This window comes from Falco peregrinus, chromosome 3 (assembly GCF_023634155.1).
Source record: "Falco peregrinus isolate bFalPer1 chromosome 3, bFalPer1.pri, whole genome shotgun sequence".
In the NCBI taxonomy this organism is placed as follows: domain Eukaryota; kingdom Metazoa; phylum Chordata; class Aves; order Falconiformes; family Falconidae; genus Falco; species Falco peregrinus.
The window spans coordinates 62,434,711-62,460,066 of record NC_073723.1 but is presented as its reverse complement, the minus strand read 5'-3'; the positions used below and the strand labels follow the sequence as shown (position 1 = coordinate 62,460,066).

General features: G+C 39.4%; 1 protein-coding gene across 15 annotated transcripts in view; it reads left to right on the top strand.

The window, feature by feature from the left end:
- PIEZO2 (piezo type mechanosensitive ion channel component 2) overlaps positions 1 to 25,356 on the top strand; it is a 314,952-nt gene that overhangs the window by 158,253 nt on the left and 131,343 nt on the right. For all 15 annotated transcript variants that reach the window (XM_055799791.1, XM_055799795.1, XM_055799802.1 and 12 more), the window contains exon 5: positions 14,112 to 14,274. In XM_055799791.1, coding sequence (XP_055655766.1) covers positions 14,112 to 14,274 — 163 coding nt within the window. The remainder of the gene's footprint in view (positions 1 to 14,111; positions 14,275 to 25,356) is intronic.

The following is a 25,356-nucleotide window of genomic DNA, read 5'->3' as shown; positions in this document are numbered from 1 at the left end:
TTTAGTCCTCTGCATGGGTAAGCTGTAGGTCAAGAAGCCACTTAGTTGTAGAAGACATGATGGTCCAGTTCCCTGTCCAGGCTCCTGAGCACCCACCAAAAGATGTGGTGCACAAACATCGTGGAGGCAGAGCTCTTGCAGGTAATATCCTGTGACATAGCTATGATAAATCTCAAGTTCAACTGTGTTTAGGTAAGAAACACATCAGTGTTATTAATTACAAGATGCTTTATGAATCTTTCCCTTCCCCGATAGGGTTGTCAGGCCTGAGGGATCAAATCAGATTTATCCCCAGACCTAACGGAGGACCAGCAGTGTCAGTATACATTTGCCCGTGGTCCTACTTCCTCACTAGAGACTGTCTTACGGACATTTGCAGTGATCTCAAGACTGCTTGATCCTAGGCATGCTTCGGCCTATATGCTGAGTTTGTCAAAAGGATTATAACGAGTCTCTTTTTCTTTAAGAGAAGGGGTCTCTTGGATTCTGGAAACATTAAAAATCAAACCATTTAACATTCTGAACTGTTTAAAAGCATCAAAATACCGTCTTTCAAGTGTCTGAGTCACTTTGGGAGTTGGGTTTGTAACTCAAGAATCCTGATTACTCTTGAACAGTTTATCTGTAATTTTTCTGTTGCAAGTGCTGGCAACTTAGGTGAACCAATGCTGCATTTCTGGTTTTCCAAATGGAAGTGCTGCCCAAATCTATTTCTACTGCAGTATTTCAAAAGCCAAAAATCCACTAATACTTCTCCTTATTCTTTCTGACAAAAAAGATCTACTTTTGCCAGGAATAGTCTTGCCTTGGTCCTATGCTTCCTAACGTGCCTGATGCTACTATAACAACAATTCTACTACATGAAGCGTTCTTCCTTCATGCTTGCATAAAATTTTAAATAGAAAACGCTACTGGTGAGAAGTCCATGTAAAACTTCTCTTCAGCTGTACTGTAGTTAAGTATTATAGATACTTTATAGTTGTTGCTTTTTCTTAAACCACACCCTGGGGAGCTGACCTTTCACATGATTTTGCATTGTAGCAACAGTACCTGTTTCCTCTTTTGTTCTTCAAAAACAGTCAACTTTGAAATACGCCTCACTTGGAGAAGTCTTTCAAACAAACCTGAAACTTACTTATTTATCAGCATGGGTGAAGGTTGCTTACATACATCATAGCATTTCTATACCAGTAGAGAAAAGGTGTATTTAGAAGCCAAGTCAAATACTTATAAAGTTACCTTCCAACCCTGTGGATAGCTTTCGGGAAATGGAATAATTTTATAGCCCAGGACAAAGCAGGAATTAATATGGGCTTGTCCCGTGCTTCCAGTCTTAAAAGTAGGTCTACTGGAGCAAATTGGATCAAAACAGAAATTCAAATTTTGCACCTTAGGACTATCTGTAATTACAGTGACTTTGTAATACTGCATGTCAAATTACGGACAGACCTCACATATGGAAGTCAGTTTAGGTTCTTAGCATGGACATAGAAATCTGTAATTTTGGGGCCAGTGAAAATTTTCATTTCCAGACAGAATGACAGTGTCTATAGTTCATGAAAACTTGGCCACTTCTGTGTGCCCTGTTTGAAAAAATACGAATATTTTCCAATATGCCTTTATTTTTCCTGCCTGTAAAGAAGTATCTGGGACTAGGTACACTCTGATGAAGGTACCAAAGATATGTATGTTTCAGTATGTAACAAATACCGTTTAGCAAGAAACAAAAAACAATTTAACTTTTCCTTGCCAAGTTGTTTACATCTTTTGCAGATATAAAGGTATGCTCCTTGAAGTATTTTCATGGCTTTTCTGCTACTGTCAAACTTAAAGCAATAAATAAAAAATGGATGCCACAAATAGTCATGAATAGCTTCAAAGTGATGATGATTTAAAATTACTGTTATTTTTCTCCTGGTTTCTAACTTTTAAGAGTGAAGTTTTTTCACATTTCACAGCTTTTCTTTATAGCTGTAAGGGGTGAAAATGGGTATGTGTAGCCTGCAGAAGGTGAAACTTTAGGAAAACATAGGTTCCCCAGTAAAGCTTTGGCAACTATCAAGGTAATGTTTAAGCTGTGAAAGACTCTTTTGCAACACTAGTTGGGTAACTACATCTCAGTCTTAAAGGGGTAATTGTTTTAGGCTACCTTGTCTCCATTATTCCAGCCTTATTTCTGCACTGAGAGAACGAATTAAGGGACTGTTAGATATCTGATTCTGTAAACGGCAGACAACCAAACTGCCGGGGTGGAAACGGTAGTACAGTTGTTATATGTATTCCATATGCTGCAAACAGCAGCACATCTATCTTCTTCTGTGTCTGTCATCTCTTCTCCCCTCCCCTCCCACTGTCACTGCACTGTCATAAAATTTCTTTCTTCTACTTTAGCATGTAAAAAACTACTTTGGTTACTTTTTATTTATTTGCTATCTTCCTGTAGCTTAAGTGTATGTGTGTGTTTGCCATCAGACTGCATCCCCCTGCTATGTGATGACATTGGCAAGTGATTGCACAACTGAAAGATTCATTGCTATAGCAGATGCAGTTGTGAATGAACAGTCAAATCAGCTGGAACTTTTAACTTAAACCTCATCAGTGAAGAGAATAAAGCACATGAATGCAAAGAACAAGGTTAAGAAGTCATGCAGTGATATAAAAATAAAACCTGATATAATTCAGAGGTGAAAGAATACATTTGTGGATTCTGTAATAGTGTTCTTTCACATTCATTTAATAATCTTACAGCTAATAAAGTTGGGTTTTTTTAAGTAAAGCCCTGATTTTTTAAAGTAAAAACCTGATTAGCTCTGCATCTAAAGCTTGATCATCTCACTAGTTGCAACGACCTCACTCTGCACAAGTCCTACAATACACTTGAAGTGTGGTCAAATATTCCTCTTTTTGAGAGCTCTGGAAATGCTCATACTGACTAGAAAACCAAGAAAAATAAAATCAGGTACATGAAGGCCTTTTCAATATGTGAAAAAGAAAGTACCTGAACCAACATAAAATTTTAGGAGATTTTGTATTAGAAAGGAAGATTATTATTAAGTGCTCTGGGCAAATGGTGAGCTAATGTGAGAGTAGTGTAAACCGGTGAAAAATTAATCAGAAAAAATAGAGGAAATGTGAGACGGTTCTTTATTTCAGAAAGTAACATTTGTGTTGAAAAATTAATCTAACCCTGGAAGAGAGCTCCATAGTATAGGGTTTTTCCCATTTTTTTGACATGAGTAAATGTTCTGTACTGACTTTTCCAAGCAGCCAGTAAATATTCTTTTCCATATGCATATGATGAGAAAAATGGAGCAGAGGTTAACACTCCCTGTTCACTGGGGACTTATGTGGCCTCTGCACACTGTCAGAACGCAAAGGAATATATGCTGTTATTGTGAAATCTGGATGAATTATGGGAGTTTACTGGGAAGCCAAGATTTCCCTTCATGGGTTACTATTCAGAGGAGAAAAAGACATGTGGGAGGAAAGAAGAGATGCAGGACTTGATGTTCACATCTGCTCCAGTTCAGTGCTGCTAGAAATCAGATCAGTCTGCCCCCATATTTCATTTCCTTCTGTAATCTTGACCAATAATTCCTAATTGGTATCAGCCGATCATCTGGCACTCTCTTTCCATGGCAAAATGAGTGAGCAGAGAACTTTATCCTCCTACTCTTTACTGTCCAAGAGACAGTAAAACTTTGAAAGACAAAGATCTCTATTAATTTTTAATGAAGTCACTGAAACATCCTCCTAGTCAATCTCTTTTCATTATTTCTGGTATGCCTGGTTTTTTGGGGGAAACAGTGCTTTAAGAATCCATGTGATCTGACATACAGCTCTGTTAATAGCAGACAGTGTCGTTAAAATTTTTTAACTGGTGTATTCTTCAAGTCTGTATTCTAGGTAAAGGTTCCTGGAGAGGACCTTTAGAGAGCAGTTCCTGAGCTGGAAAAAACACATATGGTGCCGCATCCCTTTGCAAAATCTGCACATAGACCAGACCCTCAGCTCCAGCTGCTCCTTCGGTCTTGTCTCTGCTCTGGGAATTACTCTGGCAATGATGATGTTTCACAAACTGGTACAATTCCAACAGAAGGAGTTAGGGAGGCTTTTTATGCCCTTCCCACCCCTGTCTGATTGGGAATGGTGCAGGCTCTAACTTAGCAGCTTTTCATGGCACATACTTCAATTTTGTGTGTGTTTGCAAAACATTGATTGCCCATGCAGTTTAATATGCAATATTAATAATATGGCCATATAAGGGCAGTTTTAATTAGTGAGCAGAAAAAGGGTGATTCCTCTTGTTAGTACGTTCAGCAAGTCTGAAACCCAGTAAGTCAAGCCTGGATTATTTTTTAAGGTAGACAACTTTGTAGTCTATGGCAGGAAGATGACAATAATTTAAATGACTGCTTTCGGAAAATGGTAAGAGCCTGTGGTTCATCTAGTATTTCCCACTGCATTTAGCATTCCTGCAGCCTCACCTTGAGTATTGTGTGCGGTACCGGGCCCCACAGTTTAACAAGGATGTGAAGGTTGTTAAATGCGTCCAGAGGAGGACAACAAAGCTGGTGAAAGGGCTGGAAGAGATGTCCTTGAGGAGCAGCTAAGGACTTTAGATTTGTCTGGAGAAGAGGAGGCTGAGGGGGTGACCTCATGGCTCTCTAGAGCTTCCTGAGGGGGGCATGTGGAGAGGGAGGTGCTGAGCTCTTCTCCCTGGGAACCAGTGACAGGAAGCCTGTGAATGTTTCAAAGCTCCTCTCCCTCTTCCTCTCCTCTCTTCTCCTCATTTGGAGACATAGCTTTTAAAGAGAGGGAGTTGTGGAAGGGGGTTGTTCAATCTCACAGATGTTAGCAGAGCACAGTACACCTCTATCCATCCTGACGGTTCTCTGCCAGCCCCCTCCACAAGAGTGTCATTTATCACATGACAATTCCCAAATCCCGTGGTGGCAGCTTTTAGACTTTTTTTATGTGACACTAGTGGTTAAAAAAACAAAAATACTTAATAATGCTTGCAGGTGGCCTTAGATAAAATCAGGAAAACCAATAAGAAGTTGTGAGGCACAGGGATGTAAATCAAATAGATTAATTTACTTTCTGCTAGCAACTGCAGCACATGTGCAGTCAGCAATCCAATGAGATTAAATGGGAATTAAGCTTAAAGTTGAACAGGAGTATTTTTAATAACTTAATGAGAAAATAATCCATTTCTACCCCATTGACACCAAAAGCTGAAAACTAAATGTTTATTACTCTGTCATTTCTAACGGCATGCTATGGTAGTCTAGATACTTTGCAAAAAGAAAAGCAACCTCATGTCACTTAGGTACCTACAGACTTACAGACGCTATAACAAGTAAAGGAATATCATGAAATTGAAGGAAGGAAGTGATGGCAGGGCAATCTATAACTCAGGCTTCATAGTTACTAAGTGTTAGATTTTACATGTCAAATATATTCTCCTTGCTAAGTGCAAATTAAAAGAAATGTTTTCTGTGCTTGGACAATTGTGTAATTTCCATGTAGAATTCTTGCATGTCTGAAGCATGTAATTGTGTCATGTTGATCTGATGGTCTGGGCTGCCTCAGCAATGGCATAAAGTCCTCTTAGAAGTTGTCTTCATTCAGGAGGAATCTTATTTATCCAACTATTTGCATTAGGTTTTTAGGTTGCTCGTTTCCTGCCACCCCTTGTGCTTATTTTCTTTTTCACTAAATTAATTTCAGCCAACTTTTCTGATGCTATTCAACCTAGGGATTCAAAGGAAATGAACATCTGATAGAAGATATTTTATGGCCTGCGTTGTTTGAGCACTAGAGTTGTGAGACTGTTGTCAAGTGTTTTTCTTGGCACAGCCCAGCCTCCTGCAGTACAGTGGTAGCTGAGAGCAATACAGTGGTAAACCCACCAGCAGCAGAATGTGAGCCAGTCTTTGTTTTAATCTGGAGAGCAATCAGCATTGCAATTAGTATCCAAAAACTCTCTAGGACACATGCTTAACAGTTTGGCTTTGTGTTTTATTTTGTTTTTGTTGGGTTTTGTTCATGAATAAATCATGTGAGATCTCCAAATAGCAATTGGCACATGAAACACAAGGAAGCCTGTGGCCGGTGGAGTGCTAACGTGCCCTGCGCAGGGTCTGACCATCCTGCTGCACTGTGCTGACAAAAGGCACACAGCTTGGAGGCAAAAGCGGGAGCACTTGACTTCAGCTTCTTTTTTCCCCTGCTTGGATCTGAGCAATCCTGTCCTTTCCGGTGCTCAGCCAAGGAGTGTCTCCCACACTGGCAAAATGCTACCACAGCTGAGAGAGGCCACACAATACAGCCACTGGGCAGATAGCCTCAAGCAGTGCAGGGAACTAGTCCTCCCCACTCCCACATGTACGTAAGGTGTTTGCCACCCAGGAATTGTATCATATGCCCTATTTACAGGAAAATAAGAAGCGACATCTCAGGGCATTGAGACATTCACTTTGCCACTGATTTCTGCTGCTCTTCTTTTTTGACTTGATGCTGTAAAATTGATCAGAGTGCACCAAGGGTAACTCAGGATGTTTCTTTTGACCAGTTTTAATTGAAATCAGCTGGAGGGTTTGGGGAGATGTTGCATCTATGCCCCTGATGGCTGGAGCCTGCTTCCTGCAAGCCTCTGTGCTTTTGCCTCTAAGCCACTGGGATTTTCCAACAGGTGATGGCAGGGAAGATTAAACATTGCCTTCTGTCCTGTCCTGCTTGACACTGCAAAGAGAAAGATGGGCAGGTCCAGAGAAGACAGGATAGACTGTTTCATGTGGAAGAATTGAGGGCTTTGGTGAATGGTGCCATCCCTGCAAATGTGGCACTTGAATAGTTATGAATTGGGGGGGGGGGGGGGGGGGGGGCGTGTCCCCCTCATGCACTTGCTGAAGTGCAGTGGGCACTCCAGCTCAAACGGTGGCATTTCCTAGTGGCTGCTGCCTTTCCTCTGTATCAAGGGTAAACTGGCTTTGTAAAATGACAGTAATTTACAATGTCACTTGCTGCAATTGGGGAAAATATTATTCTCTCCTCATCTGCAGCTGACTAGAAAATCTAGATGTATCTTTTACTTTCTGTGATTATATTATATGCTGGCTATAGAATACAAGAAAAAGTAGTTTGAAATGATGACCTGTTCATGCTCCAACCAGTGAAAGCTGCAGAGAGAGGGAGCGAATATGTTTTGAAATAATCACTGCATGTCAGCATGCTTCAGTCTTTTCAGCACTTTCTTTTAGTCAGGAATATTGTGGAACATATGGATATCTGTATGCCTTTATGTAAACACTTTGCTATCCGTCACCAAGTATTTATGAGTATTATGGAAAGATTTAACTGTGAATGTTTTGCAGTGATCAATGAATATGAATTAGTGCTTTAGCCAAATACCTATGCAATATGTGCATAAGTGAGAAGCAAGCAAGAAGTGTGCATACTCACAATGGAAAGTCTCTTTGAAGATTTCAGACCAGAATGCACCTACAGCTGAGGTATCCTCAGGTCTCTTCTGCTCACTTTGGCTCTGCCTCCATCTGGGATCACATTCCCATTTTGATCCTAAATAATTTGTGCTGCGGATGGGCTTGTCACTTCCACTGCGCTATGGGGCTGGCACGCGCAGCACCATGGGTGTGGAGGGGAATGCGCTCACTTCCCCTTGGCTCTGCAACATCAGTCCTGCTCCACATTTGGAGTTGTGGGACACGGGCAAATCGAGCTGGATGTTGTACTGTCACGAGTCTGGCAGTAGCACAGCTGAGCGCCTTGCGTGATAGCTGCTAAATCCCAGATAAATTTTATGTCTTCTGCGTGCTGCCCTGGGCAAGCTGGAATTTGCCCATTATTAGAAGATCAATAAAAAAAAAAACCAAACAGTGGGTGCTTTAAAAAAGAAAAATTGGCATGAACCAATGTTTTACATATTGCACATATTCATAATTTCTTAATGTTTAATGTTTCATGCAAGCAATGAGGCACCAAAACCTTGGCAATGTGCATTTAGTTTCAAATAGCTGCTCACTCTGCAGAGCAGTGTTTGGAAAGCAAATGTTTGGTTAATACGTGGTTAAGCACTTTTGCAACACAGAAAGTGTTCTTCATTGCAAGTATCTTTCTTGAGAAAGCGAAGTGTGCTTTTGGTTTTTGAATCCATGCAGACATAGTTTGTAAGCAGTGATTAAGATTTTACAAATACTTCAGGAACCCTTTGAACTTGTATGTTGGGTATGTCAGTGCATGCTAAATATGTTTATAAGTAGTTTTCTATGCATTTTTGCTTCCCTCTTCCTCCCACTCTTTTACTTTGCGAGACCAAAATTCTCTCAAAGTGCAGCTTCAGGTATTTTAGGTAAAACGTGTGGCATGTTCTGCATAAACTGACAGGACAGTCACATTAAGGCACTGCAGGACTGAGTGATCATGCACAGTGCTGTGGATATCAATATTACTAAATCTATATTTTATTTTTGTAACGTAATTTGTGGGAGAGCATGAGGTAAGGAAAGGACTAAAATCAGACCTACTAGTGCTCAGCAACTCTCTTACTTTACCCATGGTGCAGGTTTGCCCTGAGGGTTGCCACGTGAACCAGCATCATATCTAACTTGACTATTGAACCAGCAGGGACAAGTCATGACAGCATGAATACAGGCTGTGAGCACCCTGTGTTCACTGAAGTGCTGGATGTGGCTCAGAGCAGGTCCACAGGCCCCAGACCCAGATAAGTTAAGTGTGAATTACCCAGCAGAGTAATTACAGAGGCACACGTTTCATCCCTAGTTCAAACTGAGAGAGGACAAGGGGCCTCTTTAACTTGTTTCCAGCTGCAACCATGGCCAAGACCCACTTCCAACAGCAGGGATCAGCAAGCACATCTCTAAGGTAATCTGGTTTCTAGCCTTTGGTACCCTCAAAGTTTCCGCTATTTTTGGATCACAGAGAGGATACTAGTGATAAACAAATGAATCATTCACAGCACCCCATAGCACCTGTGGAATACTGCCAGTCTACACTTCCCGGGGGCCCTGCATATGATTCTTGGGTCTGATTTACCTCCAATCCAAGTGGTTACAGATGCCGATGAGCCCATGGGAACTGTGCTGTAAACATCTACAGTGATGCATAAATTACTCTGAAGATTAGATCCACTTGGAAATATCAGATGTCTCACAGTGACCAAAGATGATGAATGGAAATTATTAGCATGTATGCATCTCTTCCTTAGTTTATCACCTGTAAACTGTTGATAGAGTGTTACCTAATCGCAGTTTTATTAAATCAGTTGATCAGAATGGAAACGGGTGCTATAGAAAAGCCCTGAGGGGAAAAAAGAAAAGATAGTATATTATGCAGTGAATAAGGCTTTTGAGAATTTTTTACAGCTATGATAAACAATGAAGTTTAAACTACTTCGTTTACCCAGTATTCAATATAAAATCAAGGTTTTTATAGGGCTTTAATCTGGAGGCATTGTTTGATTTATCATTTAACACAAACTTCATATTGTGATATATTGCTGATTCTGACTTAATTTGAGTTCTGCTTAAGGAAGACTGGTTTCTTTTTTCTGAGTTTGTTTTTTTCTTTGTTTATAACAAAATATTAAGAATTTAAGAGTTTGAAGACTTGTTTTTCATTCTATATGTGGAGTATTCTATATATTATTCATTTGCTTTACATAGGTACAGCAAATGTTTTTAGGTGTTACTACATATTTTACTTTTTTCCTATTGAAGCTGTTGCAATTTGAATTCTAATAGCTCTAATGCTTTTCTGGTTTTATTCTGTAAACCTGAAATAAAGAGGAAGGTTATGTGTCTGCCATTCTAAAGAAATAAAATCAGACCAGGTAAGGCAGTGTTAACAGTTCACTGTTCACCAAAGCTTTGTGTGTTCAGCAAAAGATGCATAATTCCTATTTGTGAAAAATGGTTATTCTAGAAAGGAAAAAAATGGAATTTTTGTTTTCAGAAAACTCAAATGCTTATTTCTAGGGCACCAAGCAAGAATGTAATGTTTAAATTATGCTGGCTTTACTTCTCCAAGGCATTTGTTTTTTGTTTGACTGCTAGTGAGTATACATGAAGACACCAGTTTTAACATGTATGTTGACAGCTAACTTATTCTAAATGCAGATAAACTGATAAGTTTTTTCCTGGTCTCTTTAAGCACCAATGAATTTCAGAAATGGACCAGGGTCACACAGTCCTAGAACGATTCTGTATAAACACAGAAAATGAAGATGATCTCTTTCTGAAGTAGTTTAAATTCAAACTGTACAGATAAAAACAACATGAGAACACAAATTATCTGATGAAGAAACTGCCGTATTAGGAGTCTTTTGATATGATAAACCAATTTCACATATTGATGCAAACCTCATAAAATCTCTTTTATCCCACAGTTCTTTTTTTTTTGTTACAGAGCAACTCTTGCAACCTTAACTGTAGTAGTCCCTTGCCTTAAAAAAAATGTGTGCAATGTAATTTACCAGGAGAAGGTAGAAAAACATTTCAAACACCTAATATTTTTTTTTAGTTGTTTGGGGTTTTTTTTTGGTTTGGTTTGGTTTGGGGTTTTTTTTGGCAGGAGGAGGGGGGTGGTGTCCTGTTCTCTTCTGCATCCTATAAGAAAGAACGAAACATGGGGAAAATAATTCTAAAGCTGCCGTTTACAGCAATTACATTTCAGAACATGTTTCTGGCTGACTTAGAAGCTTCAGCAGAGGTATCTATTACAATTAAAATCTCCCTGTAGGTAAGTTATTTCATTTAGGTGAATAAGTGATGCTGTACTAGTTATAGATCAAGGGCTATGACCAATTCATTATACACTGTGATTCTTGCAGAGATTAAAAAAAGCTGTTTCTCTAGGAGATCTCCTGAATAGGTTTCCTGTGCTTCTGTTTTAACTTTGCCGTTGGAGAGCCTTTTCTGGAGCAAAGAGAACAATGCATAGACTGTTATCAAATGCAAAATATGACCATGTGTGAATGTGCAAATAAAGTGAGAAATGTTTGTGGAATGATCGCAGTATTTACCACTCTTTTTTTGTACTGCCAGAGATAACAAATGGGAATAAATGATTTTTCTTTTAGCTGTTGCTGTGAAAAACCAGGGAGCAAATTGCTTAGGGTTGAATGAAGCAGTTTATTATTCTGCTTTACAGAAGAATATACATTTCTCTATTTTCAAGTGATCTTTTGTCTCCTTTTTAATTATCACACTGAGGTAAATTTGTTTTCCTTTTCATGGGGAGATGGGGACAGCATACATTTGTGACTAGTTTTGGTGAATAAACTATTCATGCGCAGATTTTTTCCCTGCTCTGTGGTTAAGTATCACTGTTCAGGTTTTCTATTGCTAGCCTGAACTGTACATTACATCTTTCACAACAACATGCTAAATGATTTATTTTGAAAGATCAGAAGCACTGGGTTTGGAAAGAAATGTGAGCCATGACAGAGGCAGTGCTCCCACAGGGGTCTCCCCTTGTTCTGTGGGGCGGGATAAGCAAAGGAAGACCCAGCATGGCTCCACGGGAGTACAGTGTGAGGAAGGAGAACCTGGTGCAACTAAGAAGTACTGGTATTTGAAGGCTACCACCTCTTAATTTGTTTGTGTGTGAGTAGTTTAATTTGATGGATTTGTGCTTTAAGTTCAGAAGTGATGCAAAATTAATTTTAGATGGAACACCATGCCTGTGTACAGAAAAAGCTCACTTACAGAAGTATTACATAGCAGTAATCTGATGCATTTTTCAATAGAGGAATAGAAAATGTTTACTGTTCTTATACTAACTATTTATTAGATTCAGAGGGTTTTTTTAATTCTTTCTAAAAAAAGCCTGAGTGGTACTTTCAGAATCAAGAATTCAGATTTTGTTGCCACTTATTTAGTAAAACTGCTTTAATAGGCAGGTTTCCACATAACAGTCGGGGTGTTACTGCGAATCCTGGGTACACTGTTGCTGGGAATTTTGTTCATTAAACATGTACTTTGTACTGCGCTGTGCCGAACGAGAAAGTGCGGACTCAGTGCCTTGACTAGCTCATCTTCAGTGACTGTAAGAGCGATGGTATTGTAAAATGAACCGACGCATCAAGCCTGTACTTTCTATAATGTTAAACAGATCAACTATGCTGTCATATGCCAGTTGACTCTACAGCATGCTTTGCTTGAAGCAGCAGCACAAGAAACATGCAAGCAATCCAGCAAGAACTTTGCCAGCTGACTCTTTTACGAGCCTTTCAATGACTTAATATTTTTCTCTGCTTCAGTACAACTTGAAGCCATTAGCAAAACATTTTCAAGCTACTTTGCTGCCATATAGTGTATGACCGTTCTGAAGGTTAATCTGTAACAGCAAAGAGCATCAGAGGAGGAAGTTTTCTGCTTGTGTAATTGCAGTTTCTTTCTTATCCTTTCACAAGAAGCTGCAATTTCAAATCTTAAGTTGTTTTCCTTAGGCAGTGCCTTGCCAGTTTCTTCTGTGTCTGTGTCTCAGCATGGGAAGAAGAAGAACTAGAGCTTGAATTTTCCCTCTCCTGTTTTGAACTGATTCAGTAGTACTTCTGGGTCCATTTCATAATTATGCTACAGGACAGTGTCCCACAGACCTACAGATCGCTCACTGCTTCCTGTGATACACTTATTTGTACTTCTTGAAACAAACATTTAAGTTAGCTTTCTGGTCACTTACCTTATGCCCACTCTGGGCATATGTTATTTTGCAAGATACACAGCAGCGCAAAAGCTGGGTCAACAGCAGTGATGGAAATGTAGGATTTGATCTTGGATGCATGAGCAGGCCAGCAAGATTCCTGACAGTGCTTTGTACCATAATCACATTAGAGATTTTCTAGATACTCCAGATCTGTGGTTAATCATAGCAGTTGCAGGTAACTCCTTCAAAATAGGGTATTTTAGGCTTCAAAGCTGCTAGTGTCGTGATAAAGAAAGGCCAGAGGTGATACCTTCTTTTGCATCTATAAAACAACCTGTTAAGGTTTTCTACCAGTTCAGACTATGAGCACACTCACCTATGCCCAAGGACCTATACAGATGCCTCACCTGTCCTCAGAACTGATTATGGACATAAAGCTCTATAAAAAATAAATTAAAATGAAAATTAGAGCTCCATATTTAAAATGTGTTAACTTCATGATTGGCAGGTATATGCTGTGCACTTTTAAATAATTAGGACTATTTCCTCTCATTAATAGTTGAAAGTTCAGTAAGTCCATGCAGCAGCATAATAAACTCTTCATTGTGCCACTAAATCTGAATCCAAGCTCTCAATTTTAACAGTGAACCAGATTCAGACACCACATCCAAACCCATAAAGTCATATTACCTGGCCTAAACAATTAAATCTGCACAATGAAGCAGTGCGATTTTTTTTCGCTATGTACAATTCGTCCAGCTTCACAAGTCTTTCAGAGGAGAAGAAAGGTTTTCTTGGCGAGAACCTAACACTTGAATTAGTATTTAAATATTTGTACTTAAATACCCAAAAAGGCATTTAAGAGGTCTGGTTGAATAAAAATTATAACAGTTAACATAATAAAACATATTACAGATTTTCTGGTTATTCCTCTGTGTGCCAGGAATGAGTAGGGCACACTTAGGGGTGACATGAATGCTGTCTTTGCTTGACCTCTTTGGTGGAGCTGGATGCTGTTGTCTTTGCAAAGGATGCCAGTAAAGGGATTGTGATTTATACAAATGGATCTTCTAGCAGTTCAGCTGAAATCTTTCTTGTTGAATTTGAAGGTCATTCCTGTGTTTCTCTCCACAAAATGGATTCAGAATTGGGTTAATCAAAATGCTAAGTATCACTAAAATACGAGTATGTGAGCTCTCAGTGAATAATCGCTTATTCTGTGCTTCTGGAGAGCAAAGCTATCTGTCTGTCTAGAGTTCCTTGATCATCTTCATATTTACCATACTGCAAAGCTTTCTTATTACTGGGTTTCTGGGTTTTTTGCTTTGCCTTGAGCTAACTTTCTTTTCCAGTTGAAAATGTCATTAGAAGTAACAAATGTTTCTTTGTTTTTTTGTGTTTTTTTTTTTCATCCCATACAGTGTGAAAGGAGCAGATGCTGGCAACGTGATCAGACTATTTGTACCAGATATTGGGATGTTCATTGCTAGTCTGACAATATGGCTCATCTGCCGCAACATGTTTCAGAAGCCAGTAACCGAGGATGCAGCACAGTGCAACATGCAATTTGAGAATGAGGAAATGGTATCAAATACGCATTTCTATCTGTATAGCTTTTAGCTAATAGTGAGCTTTGGCATTCCTGTCTGAGATGTGTTCTGAAATGGTTTCATGAGGACTGGGTATGTGAACTTACTTTCAGGAAACTAAACCATAGTTTTTAAAGTGGAAAAGCTACAGTTGTTATTATCTTGAGAAAACAAAGCAGAATATGAAAAGTGGTAGATATACTACTGAGTTTTCCAAATTGTTTTGAGTTAAGAAATTATCATGACAGTCAATCAGAAGTTGTTTCTTCACCAGAGCTTCTGGCTAAGTCTGACAAGGTGGTTTTGCTATGTACATTGCTCAGTTTCTTAGCATCCATATTTCCAAACTTGCTATCCAAGAATAACAGCAGCATCTGAGTGATTATCAGAAATGACTCTTAGGAGAAGGGAAGAGACACTGTGCATGATGTTCATGGAAGGAGTTATCTAAAACTGTGGTCATACTCAGTGAGCTTGAGAGTAATTTTCAGGAATGGCTTAGCTGGAAGGGTTGGTGTGTTTGCTGTGTATTTTACTAGTGGAAAGAAGAATGGCAGAGATACTGAATGCAGAAAAATCCACAGAAAGAGGGAAAGCATTTTATAATTTAAAAAGCCACAGTGGGAATTTAGCCCAGGGTGCAGAGAAATTTCTACTACTAATCTTAACATGTTTTTTATCAGACTGTCTAGTGTGCCTTGGGTCTCACTTTCTGTCTTCTTTTATGTATGGGTGGAATGTTTTTTTCTTTACTCTTGAAACTCCATTTTTAGGGGAGACAGTGGCAATTTGCTCATTTCAAATAGAAATTGCACTTTGAAGTGGGCAAAGTATTTAGGGGGATTAGCTGCCCGTTTTGGTGCCGCTATTGATAGAAAAAAAAAAGCCTCTCTGCACGTTGCCGTGTTGTCTGGGTTGTGGTATTGCCAGAAGCTGGTCGAGTTTCTAGCACATGAGAGATCAGTATCAGGGCTGTGCTTTATACTCAGTTGCAGTTGTAATTCTTATGGGCTGTCCTGGCAGCTGAAGATTGCTGAAGGTTGCAGCTTTTAACTACACATTGGATGATATGTAGGCCTGGGTCTGATGAGCATACGCAAGGTTTTGCTGTGTCTTCTGGAAGCCAGTTTTATCAGCCTTAAATCTGCTTTATTGTTGGAGCTGTGCAAAATGGATTTAGCAGCAGGCTAGAATCTGGGGCTATACACATAAGGGGAGATGTTTGAAGTATTAAGTAGTGTGGCTAATTAGCATGTGTTGTGTTCAGCATGTCTCTTTTAAAAGAGTTGCATTTTACCAAAGTGGGCTCTAACTGACTTCTTTGAAGCCCTTGATCCTCCTGGAAAAAAAGCATGCACGTGCACAAAACGAGAGTAATCTGACAGCAGAAGCTCAGAAGAAAAAAAAAAGGGCATGCTTAGGTTCTTCTGAAACCAGACAACTCTGTTCAGATACGCACTTTTTGTTTTGTTCAGAGGAGAGCCTGAGCCTCTGAAGCCTGAGTCTGGGTCGAAGGGAGCTCAGTCTTGCAGAGTGGATGGGTGCTGGCTTGCAGGCAGGGTTCCATAGTCACGTGCCTGGAATGCAAGGAAAAAACCTGAGCTAACAGACACTGATTACATAGCACAGTGTAGCTTTAAACTAGATTTGTCCTAGACTGGCTACCTCAAGGCAATCCACTCGGGCAACTAAATGGGCCAGGATATTCCACAAAGGAAGAGTATGGGGGAGAAGGAGAAAATTTTGACTGCAAAGAAATATTGATACTGGGCAAATAGAAATCTGTGTAAATATATTTTACTTCTTCACATCAAAACACCGTGAATATTATTTATGTTCTGTAATCTGTATGTATTACAGAATATTTAGTGGACACAGCAGCTGTGTTTAGGTTGAGTGACACCCAAAACTCTATCACAGACATTTTTTTAAAAGAGGAGTAATAGTTATTGTTGTATGAGGTGATCCCCAATGCTTTAAGGAATTCTGATCTTCAGAGCTGAAATGATGAATCTGCATCAGAATAACCTGCTTGTTTTTTAAAGATGGAGTGAAATGGAAAGTGGAAAATTAAATACCTCTTAAACACGTTTTTCCAAACCTCAGTTTTCTCTTTCTAGGTGTCTGCACATAACATCCTGGAATCATTTCTGCTAGTTAGGAGGAGGCTGCAGAAGCAGCTGAATCTACTAGGAATATGTATTTGGCAGGACTGACTGTAAGGAACCTAATGCATATGCAGAGCATGCAGCTGAATGTCTGAATTTGGGAGAATACTGGCATGATCTAAAATGAGTCCAAACTGTGTGGATTTCACATGATAATTTTCAATTCTTCCTTGTTAGAGTATAATGGAAAAGGGAAAACTAAGTGATCAGTTCTTTGAATTTTGCATTAGCTGACTGATGCCTGTGGCTGCATGTTGGTGCAGCTCTCTACAGATGCTTTAACTCCATTGAATTAGAAAACATGAAATGAGTTGCAGCAGTAACTGCCCTACAAACAAATACTTCAGGAGAAGTGTTGAGCTTGGTACTGTGCCTCCAAGGGAAACAGTCCTGGGTTTGTTAGACCAGATTCATAGCCAGTTCCAGAGCTGAAGAGCTTTTGCTGAGTCCCTGCCACCAGTCATCAGAGATTTGTGGTACAAGATTTTTTTAAGGATGCATCAGTTAATTTAAACAGACTCAACAGAGCCATAAGAGAGGTGACTTTTCAGATTGCTACATGTGTAGCCATAGATGGCTGTATAGATCAAGAAATCAGCACTATGACTTCCAGGCAAATGCAGAGGGTTTGTCTTGAAGCTTTACCTTTTTGCATGAAATTATTTACATTGAGTGATTCTCAGACCTCTTTGCTTTGAGGGAGACTGAAATACTATGGAAGTAGGCATAATTAAAAAAGAAAGGTTAATCTATGTACTCCTTCCAAAATTTTATGTATAATAACACCTGTTAAATATTTTTTTAATACTTCTAAAAGTGACCTTTTCAAAGCTCTATGTGAATCCATCATATTTCAACGGCTATATGGGCACGCTGAAAAAATGTCTGGAGTTGATAGCAGTTTGTGATACTCAGTTATGCTGCGCTTCGTCATGGCAGTAGCCTCCAGAAACCAGCTGTGGAGTACAATGGATCAGATTGCTCATGGATTGAGATGCTATTCAAAATAAGAAAAAGTATCAGAATCCAAATTAATGACAACAAGGATTCATTGAAAAAAAAAATGTCCTACCTCATTACACTGCATCCAACTTTAAGGGAAACAGATCTCCATCAGAAATGTGTGTTCTCTAAACAGAACTGGGGCAGGAGGCTATAAGGCAGTGAGACTTTCAATTATTTGTAAGTAACGTTATCCCAGGAATAAGCAAAGAGTGTGGTTTTAATTAACAGTGAGTCATGAAGTAGGAAGGTCTGCCAGATACCAGGCTGCAGTCCAACTCATTACCACCCCTAAATGGTTGCACACTTGGAGAAAACGTGTCTGCAGGCCTTTTTTATTAGGGCTCAGAAAATTTAAAGCAGGTGAATTCAGCTGGAGACAGGCCCAGATTGCAAATGCCGAAAAGCACAATGCCAGTCACAAGGTGTAAAAGGTGGAAGAAAATAAGAAAGAACAGTTAACTCCCAGCTGCAGCTGAAAGTATGACATTTTTGATTTGGTGCAGATGGTGGTTTATATGCCAAAATGTAGATACGGTGTATACAGTCTGATAGGTATTAGAAAGGAAGTAGCTTTTTCTTGAGGCTCTGGATGAATTGCCTAATATTGTAAGTGACGGTGGTGGGGAGGAAAATCCTTCTGAGACTGCACAACTTAAACTTTAGAAGAGGTGTTGATCTTAATTGAAATATACAGTTGTAGTCTTCAATGCAACTTCCTCCCACGGCACTTGATGCCTTGCCCATTTGAGCTTGTTTCTCATCCACGTTCTTCTAGAAAGCAAATGAGACCACTGGGTCTGTACTTCATCCCATAATCTGAGGAAAGCTTGATCCCAGAGCCTCCACCCCTTGTCTTTTCTGTGGAAGGGAGAGATTTGTATGGGAGCTCAAAAAGAAGGAAAGAAAAAAAAAAAGAAAAAAAGGAAAAAAAAAAAAAAGAGGAAAATGTTTTAAAATAAACTAAAGTTTGGGAAGAATGTGAGGAGACCTTGGCTTGAAGTCAAGATACTGGACTGGAGTCAGGAAGACCAGCATGGTTCTCACTTTGGCCACAAACTTGGTTTGTGTCCTCGAGTCTGTTACTTCATCTGTCTCTCGGCTTTTGTGTCCCTTGGCAAATAGGAGCAGTAAAAATGCTCGGTTACCTAGCTTTGTCTTTCTAAACAGTGACAGGGCTATTTGTCCTACGCCTACATTGGGCACGTAGTACCTCAAGAGCTCTCGTTTGGTCCAGCTGTCCCAGTGTAACTGCAATACATACAGGACAGAATGGATAGGTTCTGAGAGCTATGCAGGTATCCTGCCTTGTCCAAGGACTTCCTAATCTAGAAATTGCACATTTAGACCAGTATCCTCATCCTGAAACTAGTTGGTACCTTCTGGATCAGGACAGTAAGGAAGTAAAGGAATATTCTTTTTTTCCCCATCTCCAATGTAACAATTTATCCTGATCTCTCCTAGTCAAAAACTGGCTTTAATCCTTAAACATGTGGTTTCAAATCCCTTCCAAAAAATGTTGGTTTTAATTATAGCTACTCTGGATAATCTTGTTAAACATGTAATTATCCAGTCCCTTTTAAAACCTCATTAATTTCTTGGCTTCAGTGCCATCATGAAACAAGGACTTCCCCAATTTAATAAGTGCTCTCTGATTTTATTTTAAATTTAACACTCTTTAATTTTATGGAAGGTCCCTTGTATTACATGTTATAAACCAGAATGAGATGGTATAAGGGAAATCAAATGTATTTATTATCTTGCATATTTTTCCTTTTAAAGGTAAGCAATCCCTGTTCTTTTTTCAGTTTCTTTTGTAATTTTCATTACTTTTTTCTGAACCAGCTATAGTTCTGCAGTATTTTCTTGAGCTACAGGGAATATCAACGTCTCAGCACTTCAGGCAAGGTCTTATTGTTGATTTTAAAAATGGTATTATGACATTCATTGTTAGAGATCGTTGGGTTGGATAATTCCACTAGCATATCACCTACCTGGATGACCTGTGTAATATGCATAATGAGTTCAGCTTAGAGCGCAGGTCTGAGAAAGGTCTGATGTCCCAGTCATAGAATCATAGAGTGGTTTGGGTTGAAAGGGACTTTAAAGATCATCTAGTTTCTGCCATGGTCAGGGACACCTTCCACTAGACCAGGTTGCTCAAAGCCCCATCCAGCCTGGCCTTGAACACTTCCAGGGATGGGGCATCCACGGCTTCTGTGGGCAACCTGGTCCAGTGTTTCACCACCCTTACAATAAAGATTTTCTTCCTAATATCTAATCTAAATCTACCCTCTTTCAGCTTAAAACCATTACCCCTTGTCCTATCCCTACAGGCTCTGCTAGAAAGTCTATTCCCATCTTTCTTATAAGCCCCCTGTAAGTAATGAAGTCCTTGTATTTGCTAGCACCTTGTCATTTTTCTTGCCTTCAGATGCAGAGATGTCCTGTGAGCTGTTTGCACTGGTGTCCATGACCCTGTCTAGATAACCGTTCCAGTTTTCTTTAAGGCTGTGATGAGTATATTTTTCCGGAGATGATTTGTGTTTATCTAAATTTAGTTTTATTTTACCAGTATCAAACATTCACTGATTGATTAGCTCTCACTGATGTGGGAGTCTTTGGCCCTGATTTCTCTAAATACCTTCTTCCCATATGCAATTTTTTCTCCTTCAGTGTTTGCTTCACTTCAGAAAATTCTACAGGTGATAAAGAAGGAAAAAGGACTTCTTAGAGAGGGTTGGAACTTCTTGGCTTCTTTTATCTTCCTGATGACACGTCTTTTATTCATATATTTTCTTCTTATGTCATCTCTGTTTAGCACAGCATTGGCTTAATTTTTCTAACTGGTTATAAATATTTCTTTGGTCTTGACCGGTCCAAACCCAGTTGCTCTTAGTGTGCTTTGAACATCATGTAAGTAGGATTTACTACCTTATTTCTTGGTTTAAAAAGAGTAGGTGAGGCTCCCTTATCGCTTTGCTTGTGATGTTTGTAGTGGTGAAGTTTGCCAGACCTTACCCAGCTGCCTCCCTCAGTAACAATTCTAATGCATCTCATCTTAACAAGGGTCAAAAGTTTACAAGTTACATTAGCTTCTTGTTTTGATGCACATGTCTTTGGATAAGTCTTAACACAAATACATAATTATACTACAGCAGTGCCTCAGCTACATAATGTTACATAAAGCAATACATTATGTATTACCAAACGTTGTTAGCCTGTTCAGCGTGAAACTTAGCATCCACCTGTCCTGTTTGGTTAAAAACATGACATGATGAAATTCTTCTTGTGGCAGCTCTTCACTGGGGTTACTGGTTTGCTCTTCTAACAGTCCTCCATTCCAAATTTTGAGATACAGAAGTGTTAATTAGGAGATGAAAATCCTAGAATCCAATTGCCCTTAGACAGTATAAATGGTGAATAACAGTACAAGAAGGAATCTCTTGGATCGCAGGATTCAGTCTGCTGCTACTGCAGGCAGCTGTATCACACAATTCCCTCTGGAAGGTAGGAAGCACCATCTTGAAAACAGGGCAATTTTTCTTGATCCCGTTGCTCCTGAAAGGACCCTGTTCTGTAATTTTGCTTTTCTGGTGGTTAGAGAATGTCTAATTTTTATTGTACATGTATTCATAACTGCATTATAACCCATTTAGTTATTCTGCTCTTTTGCTTCAATACACTGTTTCCTTCTCTAGCATTTATTTCTCAGGTATTTTTGGAGGAAAACCCCCCATATTTCTTTAAAGGTTGCTCTTCAAGACAAAAGAAGTCAAGTAATTTTGGATCCTCTTGTAGATTGGATGTCCCATTCTGCTGTTCATCCCAGTAATTTGTGGCTTTTCAGGGTGGTACTGGAGAAGTACCCAAGCCACTTTGGTATGAGCTGAGGCAATACTGCAAATACCACAGCACCATGGTTGGGCTATTTATTGTCCTTAGGAAGATGGATAATGGTACAGTGCATCTGTCTCTTGGTCCAGGAGTTAGTCCATATGGATGCTGTGCTGCTTCACATATCTACGCTAGGTCATTTAGAGTTTCTACTGCATTGTGCCTTGTAGTCATAACCCAGCTCTTCCTATTTCCTTTTTGCTAAAAAACATGTTTAATCATCTGAGGCCAAACCACTGAACTCTGTCTGTGAATTTCCCTCTCTTTTGCATTTGGTTTGTATGCCTGACAGATTTTTGAAGTCAAAATGTGATGCTGTATTTCCATATTGGCCAACTGGGTCTTGTGCTGAAATCACTTGCTGTTTGCTCAGGTGCAATAGTACACTGGGAAGTGAAATAATCTTTGGCCCTCTCACTACAATATCTATTGTATACAGGATTTAATGAGTTGTCTTCCTGTTATCCTGCTTCAGAACTGTGCTTGTCTTTATTAATTTATTTTTCATTTCCTCTATGTCACTGAATGCCTCTGTCCCTATGTGCTTCCAGTAAATAGCTGATCCCTTTTTGTAACAAATAACTCTCCCACAGGAGATTTTACTGTGGAAGTGTATGTCATTTGTTACTGTCAAACACTGCAAACGCACCGAAAGTTGTTTCTGATGATGCATCCCTGATGTGTAGGCCTTAACCCAAGCTTTAGCACACTTGAGATCTATCAGTGATGAAACTTTTTATTAAGATCTATAGGACTTAATTTAGGATTTTTCTTTTCAGTGATTCAAGTAATAAAAATTTTACATTATTGTTTAAATTAAAAAATATTTCTATCTCATTTATGTCACACTTACCAAATGACCATTGCAATTGTCTCAACACTTGATTAGCCTAGCTCATTTATCAGGGTCTTCCCCTGAAAGTTACCCAGTTTTCTTTTTCTAGTCTGGCTTGCAGCATGCAGCCCTCCCTCCATGCACACCCCCTACACATGACACGTGTAGAGTGGCGGTCACCTTGGCTTTCTGTAGACCCGTCTGAGCTCCCTTTGAGCACCACATGTATCTCACACAAGAAAGCCTTGCAGAAGGTACTTTTGCTAGGCAGCCCCATTTCTGTAGAGCTCAAGTTCAGTTACATGTGGGCATCGTTTATGTGGAAATTTTAGCATCTAGCCTGTGGCAGAAAAAGCAGGGAAATCTGCTTCTCACATGCTGATACTTTCAGAACAACTGTGGACCTCTTCACTTTGTTGCAGAATTGGAAATTCAATAAATTATTACTTTAACATAGTTTAATATTGACTGCAGGTTAAAACTACGTTTATAGTTTTATCATTTATATTGCATTAAGGGCTTGCAGTTCCTTCGATGATAAAACAAGTAGCAGTTGAATTTCTTCTCCAGCTTTTGTACTTACAGCTGGGTCTGTCTAAAGAATATTGTATTATTTTAATTATTTTTTCTATATACATTTATGTATGCACATATATATGTGGTGCTCCTAAAGGCAGGTATGTAATGAATTCCTCCTACTTATGTAGCTATTTCATTTCTAATGGTAAAGGTTAAAGACCTTTTTTTTTTCTTTTTTTTTTTGGCGGGGGGGTGCGGGGGCGGAAGAAGGCTTTTAGAGCAAGCTTAAAACTAAGAACTCATTCATGTTATGGGATGTTCCATCTAGATTGACTACACCAGCTTCGGCACTACAGAGGCAATCAAACTAAAGGAAAGTGATAGTAGAGAGAGAGTCTATTTCTATAGTTCTGCTGGCACAGTTGAATCAAATAGCTTATCTCGGATGACTCATGAGCCAAACTGTTCATTAAGTTGTTTTTTTAAATGAAAAGGAAGTTCAGAAAGTTAGGCATAGTAACAGCTTGAACAGACTTATAAAAGGTGTCTAATAAATTGTACCTGTGCTACTCTATCACAGCTAAGGAATAAAAATAGGATCTCTGATTAGAGGTAAAGAAATAGTTACAGAAACTGGTAACTTAATTCTGCCAGAGAGAATCATGGTTTTGCAGTAACAGTGTCACCAGGGAGCCATGAGTGTGTGCCTGGGGGCATGCAGACTGCAGGGCAGCATAAAGACAATCCAGGGGACTTTAAAGAAACTGGTGTGGCTGTCAGGAGCAGGTGTTAGAAGACTGTGCTGATGTATGGGATGCTACAGCTAGAGTAGTTCTTGTGAAGATTGATTAAAATTGCCAGGTCAGACCATGCGGTCTACATTGCGACTTGCTCGCTTTTGTCTCCTTGCAAAGTGGGTGCACCTGTCTTTTCTGCAAGCCAAACTACACACCTTCAAGCTAATCCAGATCATGAAAGTACTTCACTGGTATCACCAGCAATACATAACATCATCTACCATGATGTATGACTCTGCCATTGTTCCAAACCTGTGTACCTGTAGCTGTTTTGGTAAGGCTGCAGGCGGTCCCAAGAAGGAGCAGGCTCTGGGAAGTGGCTGGGTGCTGGGGTGAGCCCTGCAACAAAACTCACACACTTCTCCTCTGGAGGTTGCTTGAGGCTGTCCTTCACAGAAGTACTTGCAGAGCACAACCACATGACGAGCAGGTTGCCTTAGGAGCATGGCAGTAGTGCCATGCAATATATTTTCAGGTTGCATTTCTGCCACCTGCAATTGAGACCCTTGGAAAACACAGTGTCATCTTGACATTGTTTGATAATGAGGCTCATTACTGCATCTCTATGACTTTTTAAATGCTTACATAATACATAGATAAATTGACCAGACACAGCAGGATCCACGTAACCTTTGTTACAAATTCTAGAGGCAACATGTTAAGAACAGTGAACTTCATGTAACTATGTTTTTCTCAGGCTTCTTTTTTATTTTGTCACTCTCCTCTGTTTGTTTCCTGGTTCTGGCTGGGAGGAAATGTCAAAATAGTGCAAAAGACATTATTTGTGCAGCGTTTCTGAGCCAAATGGAAGGAGGAAGCACCTGAACAGTCATGAGTTCTTATTCTTGTGAGCTTAGCAGTGCATGCTTGAGAGGTCCCAGTAATTAATGCAATGCATTTGCAGGGATGGGAGTTGTGTCCATTCTGATACTTGTATATCTTTAGTTGTAACAATCGTGATTACTTAATTTTTTTTTGCTTTCATTATTTGAATTTTTGAAGTTGTGTCCTCTCTAGAATCAAAAAGTCAATAAATGAGCAAATTTGTGTTTACAGACAAAATACCACTAAATGTAAGTACAAAGCAAGGAGTGTTCTGAAGGAAGAATGGGGTTTAGGTTGTAGTTAAGGCTTCCTGTTAGTAAATACATCTCTGGGACTAGAGGATATCTTTGTGTAGTAGTGTTTATACTGTACCAGATGAAACATTTAAAAGTTAGATGTTAATAAAGCAGCCCCCAGTATTAATGGACATTCTGGCCCTGGCCACAATAGTAGCTGCCATAGCTGCCACAGAGACTGTACTGTTTCCTTGCCTGTTCTCTATCTCAATTTGGCAGTTTAAAAAAGTGTACAATAAATACTCCTGGGACTTCTACACAATTGCTGAAAAACCTAAAATGCATTTAGTTTGTTTATAAAAAGTCCTGGGGCCCTGCTCTGCAGAGCAAAGGTCATGGAAACACATGTCTATGGCTTCACAAATGCTCTATACGCCTTGAATGGAGAAGTTTATTTGATTTAATCAGCATCTACAGGGATCCTGTAATTGCATAATAAGTAATTTATTATGGAAGTAAAAGTATTTTTTTAACTGTAGCCTATGTAGCATGGGTTTGTAGCTTTAGACTAATCCACGTAGTAAAAAGAGCTTTGCAAAACAGTCAGGCTGAAGTAATGGTGTTCTGTGATGAGTGTGTACTTGCATGGCTATTTAATCATCAGAAAGTGTTAAAACAACAGGCACATTATCACCATGTTGGATGTAAAATTTGTTCACTGTTTGCTTGCCTTCAGCAATTTGAACTGCTCAATGTGCAAAACTGGATTGGGCCGTCCCAGATAATCCAGCTGGTGGG